At 44.3% G+C, this 19,027-nt stretch overlaps 1 protein-coding gene across 2 annotated transcripts; it reads left to right on the top strand.

The window, feature by feature from the left end:
• Positions 1–5,532: 5,532 nt before the first annotated feature.
• LOC148401603 (sodium/potassium-transporting ATPase subunit alpha-1) lies at positions 5,533–17,673 on the top strand. 2 transcript variants are annotated; one of them, XM_088361063.1, is made up of 23 exons: positions 5,533–5,812; positions 8,435–8,545; positions 10,102–10,161; positions 10,733–10,834; positions 10,907–11,008; positions 11,086–11,199; positions 11,270–11,404; positions 11,491–11,608; positions 11,677–11,945; positions 12,011–12,319; positions 12,737–12,871; positions 13,019–13,211; positions 13,308–13,483; positions 13,548–13,684; positions 14,560–14,710; positions 14,788–14,956; positions 15,036–15,190; positions 15,272–15,395; positions 15,493–15,638; positions 15,736–15,866; positions 15,993–16,094; positions 16,419–16,510; positions 17,521–17,673. In XM_088361063.1, exons 1-23 carry the CDS (start codon positions 5,759–5,761, stop codon positions 17,547–17,549), a joined length of 3,114 nt encoding a protein of 1,037 aa, XP_088217189.1. In that variant the 5' UTR covers positions 5,533–5,758; the 3' UTR covers positions 17,550–17,673. The 2 variants fall into 2 exon arrangements, with proteins under 2 accessions (XP_088217189.1, XP_088217199.1); XM_088361073.1 differs by lacking the exon at positions 5,533–5,812 and adding an exon at positions 8,017–8,203.
• The last annotated feature ends 1,354 nt before the right edge of the window (positions 17,674–19,027 follow it).

Below are 19,027 nucleotides of genomic sequence, written 5' to 3'. Positions count from 1 at the left end.
CCCAGCAGCTGTTGGCATGATGATCAACACCAGGAATCAAAAGCTGCTTGAACTTCAACAGAGAACAGAGAATCCACCCTGACGTCAACAAGTAAGTGTAGTTTATTTCTTACCAGTGACTCCACGTCGGAGCAATCCTCTTGCTCCTGGGCGGGGGTATTAGTATGTGTTGAACAGCGTGTCCACTAGATGGCACCAGATATATATTTATTTGACCCCGTGTGTGACGATTCGGTCTTCCGATGTGTGGGTTTAGATGACTATGTACACAGCAAAGACAAATCAAACAGTTTTGTCAGGTGACCTTTGGCCCTGTCTCCATGAAACGGCATGCTGGGAAAAATGAGACACTCAGAAAGATGAGGGTGTTTTTTCTAAAGCTTGCAAAAAAAATGGCAACATGGTGGACCAGTGGTTAACCCGTTAGCAATTCTAAGGATGGGCGTTGGGATCCAGGCTCCGGCCTCCCCGATTATGCATAGAAGCGGGCAAAAGGAGCACATCTCTTTAATTTTTATTTGGTCGACGTCAAGCAGGATCCGTTGATGTTCTCAACAAGATCTTTACGATAAGTCAGCTGACTCCCATGCAGCCAACCGAGAGTAACTTGGCTCAGGTCAGTCACGTAATGTATAAAGGGGCTTTGGCGGCAGATGTGCATGTCAATTACATACGAACGCACGGAGGGCAGATGTGAAGAGACAAGTCGAGCCGTCGCATTGCCTGGTCGCCACTGGCAACCATCTGCTCTGAATGTTGACCCCTTCAACGGATGCTTTGCTCCTGCCTCCTCCTTCGTGTTGTTGCTACTGCAAATGTAGAGCTTGTTTCCATAGCGTACTCGATCTTGAGGGACGTGTGTCTTTAAGGCTGTGAGGTGTGTGTGTTGCACGTGTGTGTGTGTGTGTGCATTGCCTTGGGTAAGATGACAATCACTGGGCTCCAAGTACTCTCTAACACAGCTGCTCATTGTGAAGGGCCTGCTGTTAATTGGCCTCCGGTAACCTACAACTCCAATTAGTGTCACGTTATTTACCCGTGTGTGTGTGCGTGTTCACACGTTGAGGTGTGTTTGACAGAGAGAGACGCCCGGAATCATAAGCAAGGTGCAGATGTTGGATGAGTGACGAGCTCCTTTTTTAGCAGCCGTCTGTTGCCGAAACCCCGCCGCCCTCCACCGTCAAACGTAAGGCTGCTGTTACCACGGTAACCAATTTGCGGGCTGACAAAGGTGTCCTTGGCGTGAACCCCTCATGGCTGCTTGGGAAATGAGGCATTCCTTGACGTCCCGCTATGCAACTTTTGTGCTTTGGGATGAGCAGAGTGATGTTGCGAAGAGCAATATTTTCCCAACTGAGCCATGCCACATAAAAAAAAAAATAATTGCGCAGATTACTAAAAAAAAATTTTAAATAAACATTAAATACAGGTTAAAGGCAAAGTATGTTTTGAGTTATTTGTGTGACAAGAACCTGAAACCCATTTTAATGTTAACCTGTGATGATCATGAGGTTTTTTGTTTTTCCCCCATGAATTAAGAAAAAAAAAAAAAAATTTCAGGAGAGAAGCACATTCACTTCGATGTGTTTGTTTTGGTGCTCACTTTCATGTCGGGCTGATCCGATTGCTGTTTTGTGCACGTGCGCACTGTTCAAAGTGGGGATTGCTAACACACACGCACACACACACACACACACACATCTGAATGGCAAGGAGTCAGAGGAGGGAATGATGAGTTACGTAATCCAGCGCACTCGTGGGCCCGATTGAGTAAAAAAGGCTGCAGTAAAATCCTTGCCGACATCCTGGCGATATTTGCCGATGTGATCATTCATACGTGTTTCTTCAACATCTTCATTCACAAGCGTGTGTCACACTCAGCCAAATGTCATTTCAGACAGCAAGACTAGGCCAGCGCTGTGTTCATGAGATTAAAAGGAATGCATTTATTTAGAGCAGAATAGGATGAGTTCATCGCGAAGATGGCGCTGACTGTCAATGCTCAATTTTTATAATCCCGCCAACATACAAATGCCCTTAATCCCATGTGCATACACACACACAAACCTGATGAACTTGGCTTTCCAAGTGTGCAGCATCATCACACTGGGGTGGGTCATCCTTAATCCAGAGCTGTGTTCCCTGGATTTTCCCCACCAACTTCATTTCTCCACACCATGGATACAAGTGCACCTCTTTTACCATCGAGGGTGGACCCTGTTGCCAGGCAACACAGCCCTATGGCAGAATGCTTCAGGGTGTGTGAGTGTATGTGTGTGTGTGTGTGTGACCCAAATCAAAACCCCAGATCATTCAAAATAGAAACTTTCCTTGCAGTAGTTAGTTGTGCAGCATATGAATAATCAACAATGAAAAATATCCTGATATTGACTGGCCATACGGCTCGGTGGAGCACATCCGCCTCACAGTTAGGAGGGTGCTGGTTTGATTCCTGGCTGGCCCTGAATGAATTAATGGCATGTCAATTCTTTTTAATGGCGAAACATAATTTGCGATACAAGTGTATTGTTTTGCAAGCATGGTCACCGGACATATGTCTTAAAATAATAACAATTTGGGAGAGGCACACTTTTTAACCAAATATTTATTGCCACCTAAAGGAAGTACTGTAGACAATTTTGTTGTGTGCCGGGCCTCCACTACACTAGGTGGCAGTGGCACAGCTTTTGGCTTGTATTTATTTTTCTTTTTGTATGTAAAAGGTTGTAGAATAGACAAAAGAATTTTGAACGCCATAAGTGGGTGGTTGCAGGCTGTCGCAAAACAGCACATTTGCATCAAACAATTCTTCTAAAGGAATGTACCTTTCTTCTCTGATTTATCATAGTTAATAGAGCAACAGTGTTTAACTTGTCTAATATGGTCACATTGGTCAGGCCGAGGCGCTTGCATGATTTTGTCTTGAGCCCAAGTGAGCGAGGGGGTGGAGTGGCTTCGGACTGAACTCACACTTTTGGCAATGGCCCCAGTGTTAAAAGAGGCGTATCCATGCGAGTCAACTGTCACCGACGGCTGCTCGCTCTCGTCTGTCTGTCTATGTGTCGGGAGCAGCAGCCGCCGCCGATCAGACAGTCTCCATCCTATCATTCCATCCTCGGTTCCCAAAAATACACAATACATGGTGTTTGTGTGTGTGTGGTGCACTGTGTGTGTGCGCGTGGTCATGCATGTGTGTGCTGGTAGTTTTCCATGAGGGAGGCTTGTGAGGGCTCAGGGGGAAAATCTCATATGGAGGGGAGGAGCTGGTCAAAGAATTCTCAACTTGTGTGTAGTGTGTAGTGTGCACATGGATGTGTGTTATCATTAAAATGAAGACCAAGCGAAAATATGGGAAGTGTGCTTAAGCAGCAGAGCGGAAAACTCCAAAGCATGAAGGGGGCCAATGCGTCTGTGTGTGTGTACAGGAAATAACATGGTATTGGGCAATAGCCCACTCAAGTCACATGTTTCTTTTGCTGACATTGGGCAGCAATGGAAAAATTGACTGCAATAGCCGAGGACACTCGAAGGAAAGTGAGGATGATTCGTTTGAAATCTATAATGCACAAAAAGTGACGTTTGTTTCATGGCGTTTGTATTTGAAAAAAATTACACCATGACATGAACACAAGAGAGAAAAATGAGAACGTTGGTCAAAATGATATCAGGATGACAGAAAGGCTACACAGGACCGAGAGGGATGAAGACTTGGCACACGGGACAAAGAGAGATGAGCGCATATAATCTAATGAGGACACATGACTGAGTGAAAAAATCATGAGATTAGGACACAAAGCACCGAACACACTGTACAAAGACATCAGGATGGATGACGAGGAGATGAGTCAAGGAAACGTGTTGTATGTTATTTTCAGTGTCGTTGCCCACTGAATGAATGATGCACAATTTTGTCACAGCTCAAAATAACACAGCCACTAAAAAGGTGAGCACACAAATTTGGCCTAAAATGACAATACTTTGCCAGAACCATCTTGAGTTAGTCGTCTTCCATTCCATTGATGTCATGAAGCTGGTGGATGTTAGAAAATGTCGAGTTTATTTTTGCTATCTGCCAAGAAAGCAGTGCGCCACTTTGGTTTAAAAAGCAGAATTTTTATTAGCGGTGGAAATGAGCTCATTCATGAGATTTTGAAATACTCATGTAATGCTCGTTGCCTCACGTAGCGGTGTCTGAGAAGCAAAACGAAGACAGTAGTTCTTTGTTAGCGTTGGCGGCTGGTGGCCCTGGCCCCATCGCCAAGCTCTTTTTCTTTTTTTTTTTCTTCATGGCGCTGCTTATGCACTTGCACATAACGCGCAAGCTTTGTGACTTGTATAATTCCACATTGGCAGGAGGACAAATAGTCTTGTTGCCTCTGACAGACTAACCTGCTTGTCTAGGATTATTATCTTATTTGTTAATATTGACACAAGAAAGTGCTGTTAAGTGTTCCTTCCAAGTCATGTCGTCAAAGTTAAAATCCATCGGTATTTTCTATAGGCGAGCGCTTGTGTCTCATTAGGCCACGCCCATCTGACTTTGGGCAACAGGTGGGGAACTCCCTTGACTGGTTGCCATCAAATTGCAGAGCAAATCATTTATTAATACACAACCGTTCGCCGAGTCCTTATTTAAGCAACCATGCATGGTTTTGGAATGTGGGAGGAAGCTGGAATGCCCAACTGGGGGCCCGAGTTGGGATTTGGATTTTGAGGCTAAACATGCTAGCCACCGAGCCAGCATGCGGCCCAAATTCAAAAGTCTTCTCTAATTGTAGCCATATAATCCCAGATCAGATTAGGGACCTGTGCCTGTGCCTGTTCTGAATGACGGTTTCACAATCTTTTTCATTCGTCGCATTGTTTGAACCCATCATCAATCCAAATCCCATTTATTTTCTTTGAGAGAGAATATGAAGCGGAAGACCAACGTGTGATGAAGGATTTAGGCTACGTTAACATTTTCTTTCCGTACAAATGATCAAACGTTAGCCCAGAACAATATTTGCTCTTAAATCCAATAATACACAAAACAGTGAGTGGCATTTGTTTGCTCAAAAACAGTTCATGAAAAACACTTTTACCTGTGTCATGATAAAGACAATTATCTGAAATTGTTTCTTACAACTGTGTACTGTAATCATATCTGATATAAATTTTCGGATGTTAACTCATTCACTGCCGGCTATAGACGTCAAATCTACATTTTAACTGTGCTGGCAGTTAATGAGTTAAGAAGCTCTCTAAGAATAAATTTTAGAAAATTCTCATGAATGTATTTGGACCCAGAAGGAGACGACAAGTTTTCTTCTGTCTTCTGCATCCAGCCCCGCTTTCTGTCGTTACTTTGTATATAGTGTGACATCAAACCTATATGACATAATAAAGGTGACATAATAAAGAACAAAGCATTCATAGTAATTATTGTATCAAGGAATTGCCAGTCACAAAAATATCGGTGAATGAAGCACTCTTTTTATGTTTACAGAAAAATATATCGATAGATGAATACAAATTTGTACGAGACTCTTAGCCTTTAGCTTGGTTAGCATTGCTTGAACTTTTGACCTTGGTTTTAAGCATTTGTGTTTCTGGATCCTTCATTTTTTCCTGCCAGAAAAACTCCCTCAATCCCTCCATGAACTTCATCCAATCATCTGCCACGCTGAAACATTTTCAACCTTTCGTCAAATAAGAGCCAACATTCCGTTATTTCTCAGCGTGACACAAACACCAAGGCTGGGAATTTAGAGCAGCCATGCAAAAGTCTCTGTTGGACGAAAGACAGGATAGTCTGCGCAATAATCAACGGGTAAGAATATTACTCAAATAGTTTCCGCTAGATGTTGTAACATCCTGGGATTGCCTTACTTCTGTTTTCTCTCACGACGGGTTCATGTGCAAGTCACACTTTCAGAATAGGACATCTCTTTTTGTTTAAAATCTAAAAATATACTTGACATTCACTCGCCATCTTAACACAAGAGGCTGAGAAACACCCAGCTCTTAATACCCCCCTCCCCCCGCCAGATATTCAAGTAATACTAACACAATGGAAGCTCTTTTTGCCTTCAAAACAATGGCGGCGATTGTTCGCAAGCTTCATACATTCTTGGAGAAAAAAAACATCCTGATGAGAAATAAGAGTCCTTGAGATGTTTTCCCCAGAGGACGAGGAATGTCATGTGAACGTTTCTTTACCGTATAAAAATTCAAAAGTAGGACACTGAACAGAAATCTTTCATTGTCATTCAATTGTGACACACACTCGAGGTTCAGCGGGCCTAATCTGCCGTTGATCACGCTTAGAGTCAATCAGTGGCTAGCCACTATCACAAAGTTGTAAAACGTAACTTTGGTTTGATTATTAAACATTTTAAAGGTCTATACGCCTCTCGTGGTACAAAGTCCAGAACATGGCAGTATTTCAGCTCGTGGATGATTTTTTTTGTTGTAAATGGAACATTTATTCACAGCTGTGATCTCGCGAAGGGCACATTGTTAGCTTACAAGCTAGCTCTACGTAGAGGGCACATTGTTAGCTTACATGCAAACTCTGGGCGGAAGGCTTTGTTTAGGGTTAAACACAACCCACAACCGGTCCTCACGCCATCCGCTGCGACAAATATGGTTTGGGGCTTTGGTCTGCAAATTCCTCAATGAGTAAAAATAAAAAGCCTGGAAAGCGTCACGGCTCCTGCGTGTTTTGAAAGAGGGCGTGCGCTTTTGTCAAAAAGAGGGTACGAGCTGCACATGTGCGACTTGGTGCTCCAGTTTTCACAAACCTTTTCCTGCACGGGGGTCTTATTGTTCTGCAAAGAGCTGCTGGCATTATAATTCAGAACTCTGGCTCCTTTTGGCCCTTTTTATCTGCGTTGGCCGGGCTGCATCATTTTTGTTGGCTCTGTGTCATAAGATTTTAAAAGAGACAACCGCCCTGCAGCCTTAAACAGGTTTTGCAGCAGCACCCCCCCTCCCTTGACCCCTCCCCCATCCCTCCACAAGTGTGTGACCGTAAACAGTTTGACGTTTACTAAATACACTTCCAGCCCTTCCCCCTGCCTCCTTCCCTCCCTCCACCCGCAACCAACAAGGACAACCTTTCCTCCTTGCCGACTTCACTGAACAGTAACAGAAGCTTCTTAGTTTCATATTGGACTCGATCAGGGGTCACTTTTAGCAACTGTTGCCAATTCCTCATTTTTTCCACTGTTGTAATAATTTGCTGGAATAAACGAAGAACTTGTTGGAAAGATTGATTCTACGTGGGCGCTAAGATCAGGGAACCTTGCATATCCACCATGTTGGAATGTCATAATATTCATTAACTATCCAGCCTTTGTATGTGGAAACACTTTCAAGGACGTTTCTGGGACACAGCGTTTCTCAGTCTGTCATTAAACCACGCTCTTCTCAGCTTTACGGCTTCCTGCTAAGCAAACAAACCATCTACTTCCTGTACAGGTTTCCTGCTTTCGCAGCAACTCAACTTCAACACAAAATCAATGTATCGCTGCAGAGTACTAGTTAAATCTACTTTTTATTTTATTATTTTGAAATAGACATCAAACCTTTCCTGCCATGTCAGGTTCAGGTATATCACCACATTCACCACATAAGCTTTGCATCTTATCTCAGCTTAGCAGCAAAACTCAGTTTCGACCTCTGACCCCCGACAGGGAAAGTGACCTTCTCCCCTTTAGCCTCTTTTAGCCTTTGTCATTCAAACAGTTAAGCTCACTGGACTTTTACCTCTGGCTAACCTTGAGTTAAAGGAGGCCTAAATTGGGCCAAAGAGTAAGGAGCAAATGAAGGGCAAGATTCTCTTCCGTACTTTGCCGTTAAGTCCCCACCCACCCGCTTTAAAGGCCACCGCTACAACTCACCTGTTCGGTTTCAGCCACCCCCCAACCCCCACGCAACCAACCCCCTTCGGTCTCCCCCTTGGTCCAAACTCCTCCTCCGACCCCCCTTTTGCCTGGCAGGTAGGTATAAAGGTATGCTAATTTGAAGCCGCCTATCTTCTCTGCTTGGACAAGGGAGGAATACGTCAGGCTTGCAGAGAGGGAGAGAGAGAGAAGAGGGAGAGTGTGTGTGAGAGAGAGAGAGAGCGAGAGAGAGAGAGAGGCGGAGTAGGCAAGTTAAAGTTAAAGACAATTGGATTGGCTGCTCTCGGACTGACACTGCAAGCATGGGGCTGGGAGTAAGTATTGGAACTTGTTGCTCACATGCTCTGGCCTAGTTTTGTTGAAGTCTTGTGGTTCACTTTGAGATGAAGTTGAGGCTAAATTTTGCTTACAGTCATGCGAGTCTTTCCACAGTACTTGCTGACTGACGACATTTAAGAAATAATTAGCACGTTTGTTTGTTTGAGTAACTTTTTTTTCACCTCACTTATAGAAAGACTCACTTTGTCCTTATCTTTTTGATCCAGAGAGGGAAAGATGAGTACAAGCTGGCCGCCACGTCTGATGGCAAAAGCAAGAAAGACAAGAAAGCGAAAGAAAAAAAGGATATGGATGACCTGAAGAAAGAAGTGGATCTGGTGAGTTCTCCGCGTAAATAGCCGGAAAAATGATTGTGAACCCGCAAAGCAAGACCGCCTTGGACGCATGACCCAACTTAGGCTCTGTCACGCCGCCGTCGGCTGCTATTGGTTAGTAAGCGCCGCGGCCCGGACAAACACTCGGTTTTGACCTCGCGTCACATGAAAGGAGGCTGTGTGCCCTCAATTTCACAAGAGCTGCTTTTGCTAACGGACACAGGCGCCGTCATGTGTTAGTCATTTCGCGCTGTGAGTTATTAAACCTTCTCAGAGGGAAGCAGGAATAACCATTATGGGCGCTTTTTCTGCCACAGAAGTGCAAACTTGAAATGTTGCTGCTCATGTTGTTGCACAAAATGGACATTTTAGCCTTTTGTTTTCCCCCCTCAGTATGAATATGCTTTCAAGTTTTCTCAAGAAGAAAATGAGAGAGAAGTTGCGTTCGCCATTCAGCAGCCTTAGTGGACTATTTGCTAGGGAGGAGGAGCTTTGCAGATCTTCTATCTGTGTTTGGAACAATGAAGGACATTGTGACCTTCAGATACGACAATGTCCTTCAACTAGGTCAGGTCAAGATGTGGTCGTTTGTCAAAACGATCGAACGAATGTAAACTTTTAACAGTCCAACTCCCAATCAGATAAGAAAGTGTTAAAACTATTTGTTTAATTAATGTTTGTTCAATTGTCTTGTCTGACTTTGACAAGGTCACGCTGATGAGCGCTTGTTAAGATCAACTTCCGTACGCATTGTTCCATTGTTACCGCCGGTCGTTATTGAAAGAGCAACAAAAGGTTACAAATTGCTCCGTCGGTAACATAAAAGGTCATAAATTGGCTCTTTGGGTGAAATATTAATGATTATGAGCTTCGATGTGTCTCAAAGTCCTCGAAGGACATAGCGGTACCATAACGACTGTATCAACAGCGTGGCGTCACGTCCGATCCTCACGATCTTTGTGGAAGTCAAGAAACAATGGCAGCAGTAGTGAAACAATGATGAAGCTGTTAATGATTATGTCTTTCTTGACATATCCAACAATGTCTGAAAAGGAGGCCAGGCTGAGTTAGACTTTTTAGTCCTGCTTGAACATATTTGAATACCCGTCGAATTTGGAAGTCAGAGTCATATACAGAACCGATAGTTCATCATGTAAATTTTATTTTGGTTTTTCCCGGTGGGCGTTGAAACAAATTCTGTGTAGGCGCATGCATGCATGAGCCTGTTCAATCGTATCGCACTTGGTTACATCACTTTTACAAAATCAACTTGTGAAACAGTCCATAAACCACGTGGCTTTTGTTAAATGTACACAAGCAATCTTGCAGAGCAGCTGATATTCTTCAGCTGACCATTTCTGGCTTCTTGCAGCTTCGCCCACGCGTTAGACTTTTCAATCCGCAGCAGACACTTTTATTGATGGACTCATCTTCAAATTGTATTGTATTCTGTAGATCCATAATCCTCATTTTCGTCTTTGAGATCCCTGTTGGAGACATGATGGGTGATTTTTCTCTTCTTTCTCACTGAAAATTTCATTGTGCCTCTTCTTCTCTAGGATGATCATAAGCTCACCTTGGATGAGCTTCATAGGAAGTACGGAACCGACCTGGCCAGGGTAAGTTTCAAGCGTGTCATGAATAGTTGTAATTAAATTAAATTAAATTAAATTAAATTAAATTAAATTAAATTAATATAGCGGTGAAAAATTGGCAAATAATTAGACTTGATCATTATGTATCCGTGTGGTGAAGAGTAATTTACATCTTCATGTCCATGGCTGCTTTCAATTGAGCAATTTCTTGATGAATTTTGTCAAACAAATTTCAGTTTAGCTTCAGGATGACCTGGCAGTGATTGAATAGGATCTGATGACAAGGCACAATACAACCTCACATAGAGTAGACACTGAACTCATGTTGATTATCTACTGAAACTTGATCTGTCTCAGTTTTCCCCTAAACAAAGTCTTCATTCTCATTGACTTTTGTCAACTCCCACTTTTTTTTTGCTTTACTACAAAAACATGACCTTGACTGAGAGTCTGAGTACTTTCTGCTCCGGAATAACACAACCTCTCTCTCTCTCTTTTTTTAAATCAACTGAGCATGAATTTTCTATCTCCCCAGCTTGCATATACTCACTCATTTGCTTCATGTATTCTTTCTTTTTCTTACGATTGTATTTAGGGTCTGTCCTCCGCCAGAGCAAAGGAGATTCTTCTCCGGGATGGTCCTAATGCTCTGACGCCGCCACCCACTACCCCCGAGTGGGTGAAGTTCTGTCGACAGGTAAAATAAATTCACATGAATTCAGCGTTGACCATTTGGCCGCTGTGTTCATTGTGAATATCTTCTTGCCAGCTTTTTGGAGGTTTCTCAATGCTTCTCTGGATTGGAGCCATCCTCTGCTTCCTCGCTTACGGCATCCAGGCCGCGTCCGAAGATGAACCCGCCAATGATAACGTAAAAGAGTCTTTGTGAGTGTGACAGCCATGTTTTTTTTGGGACACTCTTTGTTGAAACCATTCTTGTTCTTGTAGTTGTACCTGGGTGTTGTGCTTTCTGCCGTCGTCATCATCACCGGTTGCTTCTCCTACTACCAAGAGGCCAAGAGCTCCAAAATCATGGAGTCTTTCAAAAATCTGGTACCACAGGTGAGTTTTAGCTAATCCACATCAGATTAATCACGAAGTGATGTGCTTCTAAATATCAACGGTTTTGCAGCAAGCCTTGGTTATCCGTGACGGAGAGAAGAACAACATAAACGCAGAGGAGGTGGTGGCGGGAGACTTGGTGGAGGTTAAAGGTGGAGACAGGATTCCGGCGGATCTGCGAATCATCTCTGCCCATGGTTGCAAGGTTATTATTCATCTCTGGAAACAGACATTTGTTTGGCATGCTACTTGGGAGCAGCCAACGTAATTTGGTTTGTTTCGCCCATCCAGGTGGACAACTCCTCTTTGACCGGTGAATCCGAGCCACAGACCCGTACTCCAGACTTCTCTAATGACAACCCACTGGAGACCAGGAATATTGCTTTCTTCTCTACCAACTGCATTGAAGGTCTCGCTTCTGATAAGTAAGTTATTCGTTTTGAGAACGTTGAATGACTTTTGAAAATCTTTGTTCAGGCACGGCCAGAGGAATCGTCATCAACACCGGAGACCGCACCGTCATGGGTCGCATTGCCACCTTGGCGTCAAGTCTAGAAGGCGGCAAAACTCCCATTGCCGTCGAGATTGAGCATTTCATCCACATCATCACTGGCGTGGCTGTTTTCCTGGGTGTGTCCTTTTTCATCCTATCCCTCATTCTCGGGTACGGGTGGCTGGAAGCCGTCATCTTCCTCATTGGCATCATCGTGGCCAACGTGCCGGAGGGTCTCCTGGCTACCGTCACTGTGAGTCCCAAGCCTTTCCCCGACCTCAGTGGGCTCTCAGCATCTAATCGGCCTCTCGTCTCCAGGTATGTCTGACTTTGACTGCCAAGCGTATGGCCAAGAAGAACTGCTTGGTGAAGAATCTGGAAGCTGTCGAGACTCTGGGCTCCACCTCCACCATCTGCTCAGACAAGACCGGCACCTTGACCCAAAACAGGATGACGGTTGCCCACATGTGGTTCGACAACCAGATCCACGAGGCGGACACGACTGAGAACCAGAGCGGGACATCTTTTGACAGGAGCTCTGAGTCCTGGGCTGCCCTGGCCAGAATCGCCGGACTGTGTAACCGTGCTGTCTTCCTGGCAGAGCAGAGCAACATTCCCATCCTAAAGGTATTAACTTGTTTTGCTTTCATCACGTTGTCAGATCATGAATGTTTTGGTTTCGTTCACTGCTGCAACAAAAACTGAATAGTTGGCCCCTGATATGAGACAAAAAAAAATGCTTTCTTATTATGTCATGCTTAATTAATTGGTTGAGAAGACATGTCACCAACCCATTCATTTGAAGGTTTTGATGAAATTAGAAAGACTCAGTGAGTTTCTCCGCAGTATGAGCTAGCAAATAAAAACCCCACCACAAATCAACTGCGCAACAAATTTTCATGAAAGCTTGAAATGTTTTCATAAATAACTTTTGCTACTTGGCAGATATGCAGATCAATTCTTTAATGAGCGCCACCAAACTGTGCAGAAGAACCCCATGGTGCTTGTAACGTGTTCACTGATCTGACTACTTTCGATTAACAGAGAGACGTGGCTGGAGATGCCTCGGAGGCTGCTCTGCTCAAATGCATTGAGTTGTGCTGTGGATCGGTCAAAAGCATGCGAGAGAAATACCAAAAGGTTGCCGAAATCCCCTTCAACTCCACCAACAAGTACCAGGTAAACAGCAAAAAAAAAGTGCCCATGACCTACTCACCTACGCCCCCTAGTGGATGGAGTCTTTATATCTTTATGAAGCCATTTCTTGTGTCTTGGTGAACTTCTCACTCGAGTTTTAAATGAGTGTTTACCTGACTCAATTTACAGCTCTCCATCCATAAGAACTCAACCCCTGGAGAGAGCAAACATCTGCTAGTCATGAAGGGTGCCCCAGAGAGAATTTTGGATCGCTGCTCCACTATCATGATGCATGGCAAAGAGCAGATACTGGATGAGGAAATGAAAGACGCTTTCCAGAATGCCTACGTTGAGCTCGGAGGACTTGGAGAGAGAGTGCTTGGTAAGTCCTTGGTAGATCAAAATCCTAAAATTCTACATCAGTCCAAAAACACCTCCAGTACGTTCAATTAAAAATCCACATCAACCTTTTTTTTAGGTTTCTGCCATTTCAGTTTGCCCGATGACCAGTTCCCTGAAGGTTTTGCGTTTGACACCGAGGAGGTCAACTTTCCTACTGAGAAGTTATGCTTCATCGGCCTCATGTCCATGATCGATCCTCCTCGTGCCGCCGTGCCAGATGCTGTTGGAAAATGCAGAAGCGCCGGTATCAAGGTAAAACTTACCAACCAATTGTCTTTCATTCTATCAGTGACCATACCTGTCTCTCCTCCCATAGGTTATCATGGTAACAGGCGATCATCCAATCACAGCCAAGGCCATCGCTAAGGGTGTGGGCATCATCTCTGAAGGCAATGAGACAGTTGAAGATATTGCGGCTCGCTTGAACGTTCCAATAGCCGAGGTCAACCCCAGGTTTGTACCTACCTCAGAGCTTGTGACCGTTGGCATTTGGAAATCCTCACGGCATTCAAATACATCATCTTGCTTAAGCTGATCTTTAAATCACTGTCTGCACTGCACTCAGCATAAATGCTTCTGCCCCTGAGTCATTGCAGACAAATAAATCTTCACGTTCACGAACACATTTATCATTCCGCTTGTGTCTCTCAAATTCCTAACTTCACCACCCTCGGTACGAACAAAATATTTTATCGTAAAGATTTGTAGCCTGCTTTTCCAGTAAGTTGGCTCATCTGAGGTGAGCTGGCTTTTAGTCACTCTGTCCCTTTCAGAGAATGCTCCAAAGAAGGACACAAAACCCGGCATCTCTGTTGCGAATCTGATACGATCTCAGAAGCTGGCGAATTGCTGGGCCGACTTCAACGGGCATTTTGTTTGGCTATCTGAGACGCGGGACAGCCGCTGAAAAGATCTGAAACCTTGGTCTTAGAGGGTTTGTGCGAAAGAGGCTTATGTCAGTGAGATAAAACACCGCAACTGCCACTCAAGAGTACAAAGTGATTCAGCGTCAATGTTTTTGGGGTTGCTCACAAGTTTTTTTCAGTTTTTTCTTCCCCATATTGTCCCAAATTGTTGTAAAGGTCTAGTTTTTATTCTTCTCTTTCCTTAATGGTCCTCAAATGGAAGGTTTGTCACTCATTCTTTGTGCTTCAACGTCAACCTCCATTTTTTTGTTTTCTTCTGCGTCCACTTGTTTCCTATTGACGAAAATGGACTGGAAAATTCACATACATTATGTTCCAAACCTACAAAATGGAAACTTGAGTATTGTGGTTAACTGAACCAAACGAGGATGTCAACTAAAACTACTTTGACTTCCTGTTCAGGGATGCTAAGGCCTGTGTTGTCCATGGCGGAGACCTAAAAGACTTGAGCTCAGAGCAGCTGGATGACATCCTCAAGCACCACACCGAAATTGTCTTTGCCAGAACCTCCCCGCAACAGAAGCTAATCATTGTGGAGGGTTGCCAGCGACAGGTCAGACATTCAGTCGTACGCGTGACAATTCTCGCTAAGGTGCTGACAGCTCCTGTCGTTCGCTCGTCGCCATACAGGGAGCCATCGTTGCCGTGACCGGTGACGGCGTCAACGACTCGCCGGCTCTGAAAAAAGCCGACATCGGCGTCGCCATGGGGATTGCCGGATCGGACGTCTCCAAGCAGGCGGCTGACATGATCCTGCTGGATGACAACTTTGCTTCCATTGTTACTGGAGTTGAAGAAGGTACTGTGGTGTTTTTAAGACGACCTACATTAAATTGAATTTTATCGAGTAATATTTGTGCTTGTATTCCTTTGGTCAGGCCGCCTGATCTTTGACAACTTGAAGAAGTCCATCGCCTACACACTAACCAGCAACATCCCTGAGATTTCGCCTTTCCTCCTCTTTATCATTGCCAATATCCCTCTACCTCTGGGAACCGTCACCATCCTCTGTATCGACCTGGGAACTGACATGGTGGGTGTCGAATATCTTTCGGTCCGCTTTGGTCACAATTCCGTGGCGTTTGTGCCCAGACATTGTTTTCCAACCCGACAGGTTCCGGCTATCTCACTGGCTTACGAAGCAGCCGAGAGCGATATCATGAAGAGGCAGCCCAGAAACCCCAAAACAGACAAACTGGTGAACGAGAGGCTCATCAGCATTGCCTACGGACAAATCGGTACATTTATTTTGAATGCCCAGCTTGCAGACAGGAAGCTCGCCTGCAGTGGTTTTTATCGCAGTTCTAAAGTTGAGTCCTCTTGATCCTCCACTAGGTATGATGCAAGCCACAGCGGGCTTCTTCACATACTTTGTGATCTTGGCCGAAAACGGCTTCCTGCCTATGGACTTACTGGGCATTCGAGTTTATTGGGACGACAAATATATAAATGACCTGGAAGACAGCTACGGGCAGCAATGGGTCAGTGGTTCTCATAGAAGGCGGAGCCCAAAATGACGAATGTGGTCGGAAAGAGGCTAAAGTTTTTTTTTTTTTTTTGATTTTTTTTTTTATCCAGACATATGAGCGTAGGAAGATTGTCGAGTTCACCTGCCACACGGCCTTTTTCGCAAGTATCGTCATTGTGCAGTGGGCCGATTTGATCATCTGCAAGACAAGGAGGAACTCCATCCTGCAGCAAGGCATGAAGTACGTTCATGGTGGTGTGATGGAACTGAGATGTTTCATCTGGAAAAAAAAACCTGTAGCATCAACAGCACAAAATTAGGCAGACATCTAACATGGGAAATAACTGTTGATCGTTTCTGATCTTAGGAACCGAATCCTTATCTTCGGACTGTTTGAAGAGACAGCCCTGGCTGCTTTCCTGTCGTACTGCCCTGGCATGGACGTTGCGCTAAGAATGTACCCACTCAAGTGAGTAAATATGCATAATCATCCATCCATCCATCCATCCATCCATCCATCCATCCATCCATCCATCCATCCATCCATCCATCCATCCATCCATCCATCCATCCATCCATCCATCCATCCATCCATCCATCCATCCATCCATCCATCCATCCATCCATCCATCCATCCATCCATCCATCCATCCATCCATCCATCCATCCATCCATCCATCCATCCATCCATCCATCCATCCATCCATCCATCCATCCATCCATCCATCCATCCATCCATCCATCCATCCATCCATCCATCCATCCAAACTAACTTCTTGTTCCATGACCTCAGGCCAACTTGGTGGTTCTGCGCCTTCCCCTATTCACTGCTTATCTTCCTCTACGATGAGGCAAGAAGATACATTCTCAGACGCAACCCAGGCGGTAAGAATTTATCCTCTTCTATCTGCACCTGCTTTAATAGCATCCACACATTTAGCAAAGAAGTGAGGTCATAGTTTGTCATCCACTCTTGATAGCGAGACGAAGGGTCGTTTTTATAATGCGCTGAAAGAGTGAGGAGCTACTTTTCCTACTGGTCTGACATCGGCATTCAGAGCGAGGCTGACCCAATATGCGCATGCATTTATATCATTCAATGCCTCAATGCGGGTCAGCGAGCCGCGGCAGATGGTGGGGTCCTTGTGGGATTTGAACTCTCAACACCATTGTTGGTGCTTGAATCTACACCGCCTGAGCAAAACTCGTAGAACCTGTATGCGGGCAGAACCTGTGTGCGGGCTTAGGAGGATGCAACTGTGTTTCTATATGCAATTTGAGTGTGTGTGTTTGTGTGTGTGCTCCATCTGAGCCTTGCAACACACATGGGTGAGTGCTGCCCATCCATGTTGAACAATGTGACTGTGTCACAATTGCACCCAAAGCATTTCTGACACAGCTTAACATTCATACAGGTTAAAACGTTTGCTATGTAAGAGGCTCAACAAAATTAGATTTTTTTTTTCCCAACTCGAGGATGACGTCATTAACTCAGGGATTCACGCAACATCTGCTAATCTTTTCTGTAACAGTAATGGCTGCCACATTCACAATAAGAGGATGCTGATATGAACAATCTACTGTTTTTTTTTTATATTTAGAAACCAGGAGTGCACAATCTTTTTTTTTCAAACTGTTGAATTGCTTTTCAAGACCCATATGAAAACCGATCACGTACTAGGTAGCTGTACTTTATGCACGCCTGAAGGAAATAACTTCTTTTTTTTTTTATTAATCTGCTTTTGCTATAATGTGATCAGATTTATTGATATGACGTCATAATTCCTAATCTCAGCCCCATAATTACCTGGTCGATAATTATCGTGCATCCATGGAGAATACTCTCCGAACGGCTCTCTGGCAAACAGGCTAATTGTGTCTCCTTTGATTTCCAGGTTGGGTGGAGCAGGAGACATACTACTGAGCCAGAGTTGGACGTTATGTACCGCCATGTTACATACTAGTTTGAGGCACCACACAGATTCCATCAATAAATTAATTTCTTGATTACATGTCAATAAACAACACCCGACTATTATGTAACACAAGGCTACTAGAGATTTATTTTTGCTTTTATTTGTGCTGGATGTGACACCAGCAAAAGGATTTACGGCCTCCTGGAATTGTACGCAAAGTTAGAGCTCAGCAAACAAGGAGAGTATTTAAACGAAACATTAACTGAGTGAGATTCTGCTAGTCCACTAATCATTCCATCTGTTAATCGTGTCAGCGTTATCTAGCACGACCAGAAAGAGTAAGAGTGAGCATGTCAGAGCATTGTGTGTGTGCGTGTCCATTATCTCAAGAGCCTGTGTTTGCAAAAGGGTCACACTGTTGAACATTGACGCAACGAGGCCCTCAGTGAAAATGAACTGAGACGCAGCCATCGACTCTGTATTTACCTTGGTCATTATTAAGGACCCTTCACTCCTCTTGTCTGTGTAGGTTTTGTAAGTTCATGCACACGGACAGGGAGATTATTGCAACTTGAGAGTCCAGAGAATAATAATAATAATAATAAGGGAAGGATGATCGTTTTTGTAATCAGTTATGAAAGGCATTGATTGGCATATGCCGTTAAATGGTCGTTTTTTTTTTTTATTTTATAATATAGTGACAAAATTTTACCCCTAGATCCAAATAGAAATATTCTCATTCAAGATTCTGAAAAAGGAATGGTGTCGGTTTGAGTAGAAGTTTGTAGACTAATGGTGAATAACTGAGGAGACTCAACAATGATGCTTAGTGGTGCCAGACAACCCCCTGAGGCAACATTTTAGTAGTCTGTGCCATAAAAGAAACATAAAACAAAAAAGAAGGGTGGAAGAAAATAATGGCATCAGTTTGGCTGCGGATGTGTTTTTGTTGATGCTTTGCTACAAATATGTCTGACAAATCCTCATGCCAGTAAACAATTCAACTAGGGGGAGTGGAGAGAGGGAGAGAGAGCGAGCAGGTCGACATTATCATGCCTTCATCCTCCGTTCACAAGCACCAGAACGTGCCTGTTGCTATGGCAACTCATTTGAGAGCCCCCCCCCCCTTTCAGACTCTCTCCTTCCAACATCTAAATAAAATCTATGCTATTTATAGAGCAAAACTAACAACACGCAATCGACACCGATCGCACACGCGAGGATGCGAACGCAAAACGAAAATAAGAGCTCACGCGCACGTACACGCGCACAGAGCTGCTGCTGGGCACCAATCTGTGCCTTCAGGCTTTTGTTTGGTCATTTGGTGATTTGGAAAGTTTTAAGTTTCCAGCGTCCCAAGCTTCATTGTGAAGTCCACGGCGACGCATCAGAAACACAGTCCGTTTCAGAAAAAGCTGGACAGTGGGCTACTGTGCGCGCGCGCGCTCCGGAACAAGGCAACAAGAAATGGCCCACAAGGCTTGCA

Source organism: Syngnathus floridae, chromosome 2 (genome assembly GCF_059516105.1).
Source record: "Syngnathus floridae isolate MCC-2025c chromosome 2, RoL_Sflo_1.0, whole genome shotgun sequence".
NCBI classification, from domain to species: Eukaryota; Metazoa; Chordata; class Actinopteri; order Syngnathiformes; family Syngnathidae; genus Syngnathus; species Syngnathus floridae.
Note: the sequence above shows the minus strand (reverse complement) of the source record. Positions and strands in the feature narration are given on the sequence as shown.

What these genes read in the sequence shown, in the direction of transcription:
- LOC148401603 (XM_088361063.1), top strand. Translation starts at nt 5,759, where the DNA reads ATGCAAAAGTCTCTGTTGGACGAAAGACAGGATAGTCTGCGCAATAAT. An exon ending in TCGACCTGGGAACTGACATG is followed by an intron (nt 15,191 to 15,271) that starts GTGGGTGTCGAA and finishes CCAACCCGACAG; the next exon opens with GTTCCGGCTATCTCACTGGC. An exon ending in TCTCAGACGCAACCCAGGCG is followed by an intron (nt 16,511 to 17,520) that starts GTAAGAATTTAT and finishes TTTGATTTCCAG; the next exon opens with GTTGGGTGGAGCAGGAGACA.